This window comes from Odontomachus brunneus, unplaced genomic scaffold (assembly GCF_010583005.1).
Source record: "Odontomachus brunneus isolate Ranch 3 - 2012 unplaced genomic scaffold, Obru_v1 Obru_scaffold_041, whole genome shotgun sequence".
Lineage (NCBI taxonomy): Eukaryota > Metazoa > Arthropoda > Insecta > Hymenoptera > Formicidae > Odontomachus > Odontomachus brunneus.
The window spans coordinates 2174841-2188543 of NW_022639491.1; the positions used below are offsets into that span (position 1 = coordinate 2174841).

General features: G+C 35.4%; 1 protein-coding gene across 5 annotated transcripts; it reads right to left on the bottom strand.

The window, feature by feature from the left end:
• Positions 1-975: 975 nt before the first annotated feature.
• LOC116844349 (palmitoyltransferase Hip14) lies at positions 976-13640 on the bottom strand. 5 transcript variants are annotated; one of them, XM_032815768.1, is made up of 12 exons: positions 13123-13317; positions 11959-12734; positions 11795-11877; positions 10320-10458; positions 10031-10230; positions 9527-9736; positions 9148-9442; positions 8585-8785; positions 7824-7985; positions 7557-7713; positions 7206-7450; positions 976-6794 (listed from the first exon to the last, which is right to left on the bottom strand). In XM_032815768.1, exons 4-12 carry the CDS (start codon positions 10455-10457, stop codon positions 6558-6560), a joined length of 1845 nt encoding a protein of 614 aa, XP_032671659.1. In that variant the 5' UTR covers position 10458; positions 11795-11877; positions 11959-12734; positions 13123-13317; the 3' UTR covers positions 976-6557. The 5 variants fall into 5 exon arrangements, with proteins under 5 accessions (XP_032671659.1, XP_032671658.1, XP_032671661.1 ...); XM_032815767.1 differs by having other exon boundaries at positions 11741-11877; XM_032815770.1 differs by lacking the exon at positions 11795-11877 and having other exon boundaries at positions 9148-9427.
• Positions 13641-13703: the final 63 nt, after the last annotated feature.

Consider the following 13703-nt stretch of genomic DNA (forward strand, 5'->3'; position numbering starts at 1 on the left):
GTAAGCCAGATATAGAAAAATAGTTAAGACAAAACTTGTTCAGGACAATGGGGGTCATCTTTCTCAATAAATGAATTTGACCTTGAGGTAAAATGTCAAGGTCATTTGGAGGTCAGTGATTTTTTTAAATGGGACCGCCTACTTTTGACACAGGATTCGAAAAGAGCGGGAAATTTTACGTCAGAAATGATATTTTTAAATTTTTTATTTTGTCTTTCAGAAGGTCAAATCAAGGTTTTAAAAGCGCTCAGAAGCTGTTAAATTTCTGCCCTGAAGCCAATGAAGGCAACCTTGAACATTTGCTTCGTGGTTGATTATGTAATTGTATAGTGAGAGGCAAGGGGACTCACGGTAAACAAGCATCCCAAACGTGAGAGACAAGGGGACTCACGGTAAACAAGCACCCTAAACGTGAGAGGCAAGGGGACTCACGATAATCAAGCATCCCAAAGGAAACAGAACTTACTACGTCCACGTCGTTGTTTCTGGGTAATGCTAAAAGTAAGATAATCGCATTTAAACAAACAGCTTCTGAGCGCTTTTAAAACCTTGATTTAACCTTCTAAAGGTCAAAATAAAAAATTTAAAAATATCATTTTTGACGTAAAATTTCCCGCTCTCTTCGAATCCGATATCAAAAGTAGGCGGTCTCATTTTAAAAAAATCACTATGACCCCCAATGACCTTGAAATTTGACCTCAAGGTCAAATTCATTTATTGAGAAAAATGATCCCCATTGTCCTGAACAAGTTTTGTCTTAAATATTTTTTTATATCTGGATTACCTATGGAGAAATTTGGGTGGGTCCCGTAAAATGGCCCACGTGTGTGTGTATATATCTTTCTCCCTTCCTTCATGTCTCTTTTAAAAGTTTTCTTCGCGAACTAAGTAGATACGAGTTAGTTATACTTTTTACTTACATCAAGATTGGAAATAAAGTAGGACAATTATCGTCTAGTAAATGGTACACCATTATCGTGTATACATTATGTTATAATTTGTCAAAAATTTAACAGCAATTCGTACATTTAATGACTTTGTATGTATGTGTTATATAGATTTCCTTTTCCGCAAATTATCTCGCAAATCACAGTAATGATAAGTGTTGCGTGGTAAATTACAGTTGTATACTTTGGAATTCATTTTTCTCATAATATATAATATTTTTGTTACAATCTTATAGAAGTAAATTATCTCGCTTATATGAAGCTTAATAAATAATGATAGAAATGTGCTTATGCGTGTGTTATGTATATGTATATCTTTGACGCTGATACGTCTATCTATTCTTCATGTAAAAATGTATTATTATTCTTTTGTCGAATTGTTTTTTCGCTTGCTTAGCAATCTAACGATTTTACGACTTCTAACAAGAATCGAAACCAGAGAGGAATGTTAAATAGAAGTACTACCGCAAGTTATTAACTCAGATAGCATAAAATGTTCTGAGGTCATCTCGAATATGCTCAGGATATTTTGGACACTCTCCAGATGTTTTGGGCATATCCAAGATGTTTCTAGGATGCATTGTGTCATTCAGGAATATATGCACAATTCTCACAGATTGCATAATAAATAACAATAATTGTTTTAGTCTTCATCCAATGACTCCCTTCATAAACAATTAAAATGGAAGTCCAAATGTAAAACATTATGATGTCCAGATAAAATACATACACATAAATAAAAATACACATATATACAAAACATATATATATATATATATATATATATATATATATATATATATATATATATATAAATCATTAAGGTGCATAAAGCAGGATTGCCTAGCATTTCTTGAAGCAATATGTATTTTATCCATGATGTAATCATAATTTTAATTGGGATAACGTAAAAATACTAGATGAAGAGTCAGCTTATCATAAGATTTGTATCCAAAATGTTGCATATCAAGTGTAAAGAATGTTATTAATGCACAAAATGGCTAATTATTGGCCAATTTTTATGGCCTATTATTACAATATTTATAATAATAAGCTTTGCTTGTTTATTCAGACACGCTATGTATCAATGTGTGTATGTATGTATATATGTTTGCACACATTGCTCACTTGCTACTATTAAGATATAAGTAGCCGTTGCGATATGTAACAATTTATTAAGCGCATTAGTTATCATAATCAGTGTTAATTATTGTCTCCCATCGATATGTGTTTAGGTATTCACTTACAAGTGCCAATTATATTTAATTTTATTCGATTCCTGCAAGCGTTACTGCATCGTAAAATAATTACAATTCACAGATCGTTGTGCAAATGACAACGAATTCAACAAACGCCCACTATTAATAACATAACATTAATATTATAATTTCCCACTGAACAATGTAAGTGCAATATAACTTATGTTATGTAATAATTATATTATTAAGTGGGAAATTAATTGATGTAATGTTACTGTTAGTTGATTTTTATTGGAAAGACTCCACGGTTGCATTCGCCAGCCTAAAAAATATGTTGGTGGTAAAATTCATCCTGTAGTTGTCACACTAATTTACCACCAGGACACATTGTTCGATGGGATACCACAACGGAAACACCATCAATCGCTACTAAAGGTTCATACAAGGTTTTATTTATATGCATGTGTTGTATTGCATCTGGATATAATTTATGTGTAGATTTGGACTTTGATTTTAACCGTTTGGTGTTTATAAACCATTGAGAAGGATCACCAAGTGACCGAACGTGTGTTTGGTGTTGTTAGTTTCATAATATATGTGAAAGTTGCGATAAGAGACTTCTTATCTGCTGTTTCGCGCTGAATTCGTTTTCAAAAGGGCCGTATATCATTATTTATATCGTGTAATACATACAAGAGAGGTCGAGATAATACAGCCTATTTCGACGATTAAACTTCCTCCCATATAAGAATCACAACACAGTCATAGATCATTCTCACAATCGTTAAAATACATCAGTGCTATGTTATGCCGGTTACTAATCTCAATTGGACTAGATCGAGAAATAAAATTACGCAAAAGTCGCACGGTTCCGCACGTCCAATTTACGCGCGGGAAACCTTTCGACAGGCAAACGCACAAATTACATGTAATGCAAAATCGATATTTACTATACAATCGATTTCATCTCTTTCATATTGCTAAATTTATATAATATTTATACACGTATTTCACATTGCTCTAACAACATTGACATAGAGTATTCACTTTTGTGTTTCACTTCTCTCTTTTTACTTCTTGCGATAATCGTAATTGTCACCTCAAGTGTATCTATATTAAAACTATCTGTATGTTTCAACATTTTGTACACGAGTGTTCCTCATTCGTTCTGTACAAGAATTTGTCAGGTGTGGAAATTCGTATGAATTCATATGAATTCGTATTAATACAAATAGCAAATCGAACCAAGAGTCAAAAACACGTGTCGATTCGACGATTAATCTCGAAGATGGTCGTTTAAATCATATAAAATTCTTAAGTTAGACTCGACGTTTAACTAAAGCTGATACACACACACACATTACTATTTACAGACGAATAAGATACACATAGCGTTCATAAAGCGACTGGATAGTCATCGAAGCACGAATTTACCGTAATTAGAAGAGACAAGAAGTTCTCGCACTGCTTTGGATTAGTAATGTATCAAAATGCATTAATGTGTAACAATATGTATTTTGATAACGCTTTCAATCTCGTCGAATGAGACACGACATGTCCTTTCGTCGGAAAAAAATGATATTACTTTCGACAAGTAATATAATCGTTCCTGCGTAGAAAAGTTCTAATAAAGTATATATATATATATATATATATATATATATATATATATATATATATGTATACGTTAAACACACATAAAACAAAATCATATTCCGCAAGTATTTAATTTTTTATCGACTCGATCGAACACTTGATTTTGATCGGCTGTGTAGTACGCTGTCATAAAAATCGAGATTGAAACATCGTAATGATACAACAAGCGGAAATCCATTGAATTTTCAAAACCGAACGATTCGACGAGAAGTTCGTAGATATTCGAAATACAAGAATTAACATTTTACGTTATCGTTATAAAACGCTACTATTAATTCTGGAATGTTCAAGCGGTAATTTCCATCACGATAATTTGTACACACAATTTGGAAGAATTACATCAGAAGTTTAAAGTTAAAGTGTTATAGTATGAACAGAGTGCTATACTTGTTACAATTTGCGGCATTAAATAATTTCTTTGTTGCTTCAACGATGTTCTATTTAACTCTCTTTTTAACTCTCTTTGCTTAACATATAAAAAGCGATATTTTTGTGATATAAACATTCTCGACGAGATATGCTTGATATATTATAAGCTATATATAACAATCCTTAGAAATATTAAAATAATTTGCAATATCGCTTTGTGATCGCATTGTTACTATGAATATTAAATTTTAAACATAATAGTAATCGTAAACGTAACTGATACAAAGAGTAATTAATCTTTAACAGAAATCTGTAAAATTGAGTAAATGCATTTCAAGAAGCACAACATGGCACTTAAATCAGGTAAAGTCTCTTACAAATACGAACAATAGAATAAACAATGTAAACAACTGTTATGTAGTTTTTTGCGTGTAGTTTTTTGCGTATACTATCGCGCAGTGTTTGATTTTCTTATACGTTCTAATTCACATAGTTTATATATTTATAGCAATATCATGTAGGCCACATTATTCTTATTTATCTCATATTCGCGCTTTATATACGAATCTTAATCTTTGCATTATTTGCATATTTAATTGCTTGTTTCATGTATCAAAGAAATTTAAATTATTCCTTTGCATTTTTTATATGTTGATTTATTTAATTATATCCTTTACCATTGCGAATTGTAAGAATTCATCAAGAATAAGTGCGTCGTCAATATTTCTCGAATACTCGTATAGATAAGAATAGACATTTTATCATCCCATCATTTTACTACATAACAACGGCAAAATAATTGAACAATGGTAAACTTGTAGGCTGAATTATATGTAATTAAATGTGTCTGTGTGTGTACGTGTGTGTATGTACATGTAAGTATAATATAAATCAGCTTTAGCCTATTAATCTATTAGTTGAATATATACTTTCTGATTCTAAGTGCATTTGCGTCCTGAATGTGTTCGAGATATCGTCAAATTACCACCTATGGATCGTAATATTAAAAGAATGGAATGATCAGTGAAAGGGGGAACGCAAATCAAGACAAATTATTGTTACAATTATTTACAACACGTGATTAAATTTCCCGGTATCTCGTCGCAATCATCTTGATTAATGTCAGAAATCAGAAAATATAGTATAAAACTCTTGCAAAATACGGCGATACAAAAATATATAAAATGTCCATAAAATGACACTTGCAATCGATTAAATAGATTCACAAGATGTTCCAAAAACTTTTCTTATTTATCTTCTCTATTTTGTATTTCAAAAATACGTTACATATCCTCTTAATTTTACGGTTATTTGTCCGTACAATTACTTATTATCAGAGTAAAAAGAGAATTTTCGGAATATTGTACAAATTTATTTAATAGATCGCGTTATTTTATAAATATATGCTTTTGTTTCACCATATTTTATAAGAATTTTGAGCTGTATTTCCTTACTTCTAACGTTACTAATAATAATGGCAAAAAAACCAGGAACTTTAAGAAAAAAAGATTATTATCCATTAACAATATTCTAAATTTCACTTAATTAAATATTCTTAATTTCACTTAAAGGAATTTTAATGCTAGATATGTAAAAACTATTATACGCAACCGAGACGATTAATCTGACAAATTATATTACTTCGTTAAGTAATCAGGAAATTGAGATGTTTACTTCCAGTTTTCAATTTAAAAAAAGAAAAATGCGATTATATGTTTTTATAAGTACTCATGAATTGCTTATAACTGTTCCGAAATACACTAGGAACAATAGGATACTCTGAATTAGCTAATATTGTCAACTAATAGTTCATTGTTATTATATAATCGAAGTTGTTGGTCAGTTAGCTGTCATATAACTGACTATTATTATTGTGAAATCAGTTGATACATGATCAAATATTGTTGCTAATTATTAGTTTGTTAATTTTTAATAAAATTTTAATAAGCATTTTATTTTTTTACTTATAGATGGATTTAAAACATTTGGTAGAAGTAAACTTTTCGAATGAAATACTTGTGCGAATTGTTCGGTCGCTCGTCGATATTTTTAGGGTATAAATGGAATATGTGCACATTAGCGAGAAACAATAGTTTTCCGAAACGTGCGAGTTGAAAAATGATTATCTAGCGACTTTGTATAGTAGAGCTATTTAGAGTATGCGAGCGAAATCTTTGTTAATTACTGCCTTACGTACGGGAAGTCATTTATATATTCGCGGCTCTTTGGTGGCCCAAAAAAGTACATCAGGTATATGTGATATGCTGTATTTGCGCGTGCGAAAAGTGTATGTGTGTTATATATAAGTGTATGTGTGTACATTTTAGCTTCTCACGGCTGGCGATAAAAAGTGATATATCCACGATAGTTTATTCTTTACAAAATTCTAAACGTACTGAAAATTATCCTTCTGCGCGAGCAAAGGTAATTTCTCGATGCTCTGTTTGAGATCAAAGCTGTGTAGCCAGTCCGAGCTCGGTTTCGCTTTCACACCGCAGAAACTGAAGTTACAAAAGTCAGCGGCGTTTTGCAAGGCGCCACGATGGAATGGGTTTCCTTGTTTGAAGTGTTTGTAGCGGCCGGCATTCATACGTTCGTTCGTAGTCATGCCCAAGACCATAATCTGTTGATGAAAAAAATAATTACACTCCGCAATCATGATTGTAATCCTGGATGATTAGATCCTTAATAAGACATTATTGTTGCTCGATGCTGGAATTTTGACTTTTTAAAGAAACTCTAAACATATTACGGTCATTTCTTAGAATTATCTCTACAGTTTATTTCCACAATATATCGTACTCCCTATAATTGTGATTTTCACGATTAACAAGGAATATCTCTCGTCACGATCGTTCATATTCAAAGCCCGAAAAACAATCAACACGCGAAAATTGATCTCGTGCTTCCGCTGTAACATACACTAAAAAGAAAAATGAAACGATCGCGATATGTACAATATTATTTTGTCAGTTAGAAAATTCTTCCTTTGCTTATAATAATAATGATTTATAAAACATATAAGATGTCATACCTGATAACATTGGCACGCTAATAAAGTTCCAACCCAGAAGGAATGGAGAGACGTGTTAGCAGCCACCCACATTACCCATGCATCACATGTAGCCGCGGCTACCAAATAGTTGTCCGCACTATGCCCGTTCGTTAAGTTTGACCAACACTCAAACTGCCAATACTGTACACTAGCAGATAAAATAACGATACACAGACCCAGCAAAGACGCCAGAAATCCAAGGAAATACTTATGATTATGCGCACCTGAAAATCATACAATAAAATTAAATAATTATTTTGTCTTGTACAAATCGTACGGTCATAGTCTCCTCGCAGAACGGACTCATTGTGATATTTAACATGTACTTACCGATGCAATTATTGACCCAAGGACAATGATGATCGAATCGCGCTACGCAACGGTCACATGTAGAGCAATGTTTAGATCTCATAGGTCGCCTAACCAAACAACTACTGCAGAACCATTGTGGCTCGAAACCACCTGACTCGGCTAACTCGATAATCGTCTGCAAATATAGATATAGTAATTATTTTCGCATGTACTTTCTCAATAATAAAGATACTATAAGCTCTAAATATACAAAGAATTATATGCCATAGAAATAACAGAAAGTACATTTAATTTGTCCTCATGAGTAGCCGTGATAACTCCGGGATCACCCCGCCAAGACTGTAAAAAGCATATCCAGAGTGGAACGGATCCACCAACTAATAATAACCACAAATACCAAGCTGCATGGATTCCCAACCAGAATATCCATGTGACGTATATCCACATCTAAAATTAGTGTATAACTTATCATTAGTATAACGTGTTCTTGAATGTAATTTATAGTAAAACCTGTTAAATTTATATGTAAAATTGTCTATAAATTGCGCTTGTAACTCTAGCAACAAATTTTCCCATAGATTTGACAGTAAGTTTTATTTTTGTGTCAAATTTTAAAATACTCTACAATATAAGCATTCGCTAACTTTTTAGCGCATTTACGAGTACGTTTCATTCAAATATATTTACGACGATATTGACAATGTACAAGTTGTTATTGTACTTCTCAATATAGCTTATCTCGTCTGAAGATGTATTTGCTGATAACAATTATCGTATGCAAATAGTGTTTATAAAAATATTAATATTGCGATATTACGGTGGATATGCAAGTATCAGTTGCAAATTGAATACATAAATCTTGTTCTACTGCTGGGGATTATATTTGATGCTCACGGTATCATTTTATACATTTAAAACTACAGCCTTTCAAGCTTATCGTTTTATCGACAGCGTGTTACTTATCTTGTACATAACAGCTTATCGTAAAACTAATTGTGCGCGAGTACGTTCTCGATTATCTGAAATACGTTGGACTTGATTCTTACCTTGGTGGCCAAATAAATCGACATTGGTAGAATGTGGAATAAGCGTTCGTCGAATACGAAATGGTTCATTAGATACACCGCTACGTAAAGGGTGATAAAGGCACCTAGTTTTATTAAATAATCCCATCCGCCCTGTAGTACCATACCGACCACATAAAAGGCTATAAATGGTGTACTGACCATGCAATACCAACGGATCCTCTGCAACACAGAAAGGCATCAATAGAAAAGAAATTGAGAAATAAATTTACATTTTGATTTTAAGTTCTTAAGAAGTATGTCAGTTAGAAAACAAAGTCACTTCTTAATTATTTTATTACCTTTCAGGGAAAATAAATTTTTCAATATAGTACAAGCCTAAGTCATTAAAATGAAAACATAAATACAATATGGAAAATTTTGGTTAAATCACAATCCTCAGCGATATTATGTTCCGATTTATAACTCACGACATCAGCATATACACACGCACACGCACACACACGCACGCACGCACGCACGCACGCACGCACGCACGCACACACACACGTACGCACGCACGCACACACACACGATATAGTTACCTTATCTCTACACCATGTTCTCGTGCGACCTTGCTTTTCTTTAATCTCATGACTGATTTTTTGACCAAGCCACGCGGCGCCGATGTGCGGACCCAATAGCGTCATCGGTGTTTCGCTTTGAAAATTGGGCAAGTCCAACGATGCCCCATGTTGCACTAGGATAGATATCGCTGTGTTGTTTTTCGCTATAATGGCCCAGTGTAAAGCCGTATTACCGTGTAGGTTGTCGGTGAGTGAGTGTGACGCACCTAGAGTCAACAACAGTCGCGTTGGATCTAGACTGTAAAAAGAAAGACTTTAAAGTAACTAATATAATGTCATTCTAATAAGAGGAACCGCTATGCATGGTGTATCAATAACTCGCTACACTCTACTCTACCTATTGACTTTATAAGCGCTCCACATGAGCGGCGTCATGGCACTTCTGTCTGGCATGTTTGGATTCACGCCTTTTGCCACCAGGTAGGCTACAATGGCCGTGTGTCCAAACTGCGCCGCGAGATGTATACATGAGAAACCCTCTGAATCCCTCAAAGTTGGATCAGCACCAGCTCTCATCAATATCACAACCGTAGAAAGATGGCCCTGTCTGAAAGCACAATTGAAAAGCTAGGTCTTCAAATTATCTTAAATTTACATCTAAGAGAAATTTCAATGTAGGTTAGAGATAGTTTGGAATTTTCTTGTCTCTACTAAAATCGTTCAGTTTATCGAATAATAACAGCGACATCACTTAAGTAGCAATTTTAATGCTATTGCTTTATCTGTTGATTGTTTTGTTACATGTATTTGCATCGCATTATTTTTTCTTTCTTTTATAATGCGTGCAGCATTATTGGTGCACAATAAAATTATTATTATTATTATTAAATCGCGCTGAGACCTTGTGGCCCAATGCAAAGGTGTAGAGGCTAATTCGCCACCGATTGCATCAACGACAGCTCCCTTCGCGATGAGATATTTAACGATGTCTTTGCGATTATTTATCGCCGCCCAGTGTAGCAGCGTCACAGTTTCGGAATCTGGCTGGTTCACATCGGCGCCAGCTTCCACCAATTCCGTCACTCGATCCAATGCTCCATACTGCAAGCACGCAAGTTCCATTCAGTCTTAAAGTATCGAAGCAGATCACAGAGATTTCTTTAGGCATTTGATTCAGTCATGAATGTTACCTGCGTAGCTCTGACGATGTCAAACGAACTGCAGTCCTGTGTAGCAGGTCGCGTTGGTTCCTGATGAAGGCTGCTGGGATCGTCAGACTCGCCAGTGCCCTCGCCCTGGCAAGCGGTCTGCATCTGCAGGGCATACATGCTGCAACCGATGGAAGAGTGTCAGTTGCATTGGCATTTGCATCAATGAAGTAAATGTTAGTCAGATATAACGAAAGATTTGTCGCGCAATTAAAGCTGAAGGCGAAATCACCGTAGCTTTTCCAGACGATTCTTATTAATTGATACAGTCAGATCAAAGTCCCAATATATGTCAAAATTTTTATTTAATTTTGTAAGTACTGAGATCTGTATATGTGTGGACCTCAAATTTTGATTGTCCTGCTTAGCTAATCTATCTGATATGTATGCTATATACATAAATATAGCTATATACGTTGTGCATGCTATGAAATCCTGGGCGTATCGAGTCAAAGTCGAGTCGCGATTTCGTATTCGAGTTAGATGCCGATGTTGTACGTCACGAGGTATATAAATCACGCTAAATCGCACCATCGATGCGGCATGCTGTCAAGGATATAATAGATCCGTTTTTGCGTCTGTATCTTTTGTATTTAATGTGCACCAAAAGAACGCGCGCGTTCAGCGCTTAGATTTCCATTATTTCTTTTGCAAGCTCCGCTAATTTATCTTTTTTGATCTATTATCTGCTAACACGATTTTACATCTTATGGTATTTTAAGGATAGAAGATGCAAGAGTATATATAGTTGGAAGAAACAATATAAGTCATTTTGCAAAATAAAATGTCTAGATGAATTACATGCATTTACATATATATTGTAAATTTATTTAGATATGAAATTCATGTATATTTATAAATTTTCATAAATATTAATTAACGTTAATTAAGCATTAAAGTTAATTCAAATGACTCTTAATTTATAGAAAGAAACAAAGGATTCAAGTAAAGAGTTAAATTTGATTATATTTTTACTTAATACTTATTATATATGTACGTACTTATTTAATTTTTCCATATTTTCCAATTAAATAAATGAACAAATTCCTAAGAATTAATATTGTTTTCAAAAATTAAAATTATATTTCCATTAAACTTTGCAACTTCTATACTTTTCATACTTTTCAAAGTCTGCAAAAACCAATTTTCTTGAATCGTAGCATTTTTTCTCAAGATATATATTTAAGTGACATGCATTTTGTTTATTTCATTGTGCCATTCATACAAGATACATCTCAGTTATAATTATCAAAATAGCAGCGTACTCTTTAACTACTAATTGCCAATCAGTTTTTTCTTGAAGTACAGATTATGTATACCAAAAAAATTAATAAAAACTGATCACTAAATTTCTTTCCTTATCAACTTGGGAAATTTATGAATATAAAAAATAAAAATTCCACCTCTTCCTTCTCTCATTCACGAAATTAAGAGGATCGACTCAATGCGAGGCTCACCCCCGGAGTTCGTCCTCGACACGCTCCTTTTTCCTCTGAGACGGAGAAACCGACCGTTTGTCTTCCACACCACTGATCGATCTCTAGAGTGACGCGCACCGAAAATAAATCGCTTCGTGTATATATATACATATGCATGCAAGAAAAAGAAGAGATCTGTTCACCTTGCTGACGGCGTGATGCGCTGTCAATGCATACACATAGCGGACGACGACGACGCAACAACAACAACACAACGACGACAACGATGACGACGATGACGACGACGACGACGACGACGTGCTCGACTTCAGCCAAGGGGCGCGAGGCAGAGGGTTAGTTTCAAAGGGTGGACAGCGCTGTTGTGCACCAGGTAGTGGGGTGCCGGCATATCACTCACGCACGTACGCACACACGCACTCACACACATACACACACGCACTCACACACATACACACACGCACACAGTCGAGTCACCGGCGAGGTTGACCTTTCGCACGACACTCTCGTGATGTCTCTGTCGAGAGGCGTACAATCACGACTCCTCTTCGTCCACTTCCTCTTCCTACTCGTCCCTCGGTACGTGGAACTCGACGGGCGATTTGACTCTTGGATCCACTTATCTCCCACCAACGTCGCTTAGTCACCAGTGCGAGAACACGAACACTTTTTGCTTCAGGTGGCTACGCATCCGCTCCGTCATCGCTCCCGTGTTTTTCGCGTTTACGCGCTTACGCCGATGGTCATCGGTCTGTATCGACCAAACGCAACGCTGCTCGTTCGCTCGGTCGATATGTCCGGCGAGTTTCCGACGTGACATCAGCGCCCAAGAAGACATCACTGTGCTGACATCTCGCGGAGCGAACAGGTAACACATTCAACACCGAGAGACTGCTCCATTTCTCACTTGCAACTTTTGCACTCCGATACTCCCGCTTTACTTTTCTGTGCAAGAAGTCGTCTAGAAGGAACACAAATTCGCCTTAGGCCCGGTTGTACTAACCAAGCGGTAAGTTAACAATTAAATCATCTGTCTTTGTTTATTTTGAAGGAAAAACAAAAATAGACATATGACTTAACTATTGTAGCGAATCCGACTGGATGCACTAGTGCGCACCAAGATAAACTCTAAAGTCGGTATCATAATTCGTTTTTACATTTATAGTTTGCTCTTATATTTTTAAGATCGCCTTAAGTTTAGATGCTGCATAAATCGTTTCATTGTGGAACGTTTGGAGGTGAGCTTGAGACGACTTTAAATATGAGAACGGACTACACGATATACTGGCTTTGGAGTATACTGATACGTACAGTGCTAGTACATTCAGTCGAATTCATCATTAGCTTACTATTCGTTTGGTACGACCCGGCCTCAGTTTCTGAAATTAGGCACTTTCGTATTGAATATTGAATCATATTTGAGCATTTGTGCGTCACAACGATTAATTACAGAGTATAAAACTAGCTTTCCAATCGTCGGTTCAACATTCTGTAATTCGTTGTTTACATTCTAACCTCAATCTTCTACACATGTCAACACAGCTGCCGAACTGTCAACAGGACACTCCGGTTTGCGACACACGAATATTTGGATACACGCATTCGACATGAGAACGTTTAACTGCGGAAGCGAAGATATTTATTTGCACTGGCATTGCACATATATATATATCCGACACAGCTGGCCCCTTTATGCGAAGTCGCACACGTTTCTAGGTAAATATGTATACATATATACACATACCATATATACACGTGATGGTCGCGCTCCTATATGTACACGCCACCACGAATAGCGCGCATAACTTCACACCTGTGACATTCGTGACGTAGTCTCCCACCAAGGAAGGGCGAGAGCGCAGTGGGGTTATGGGCGGTGCACCACACCACCCGACGCGACCAATCGTGCGGCGTCCAACTTCTATGACGT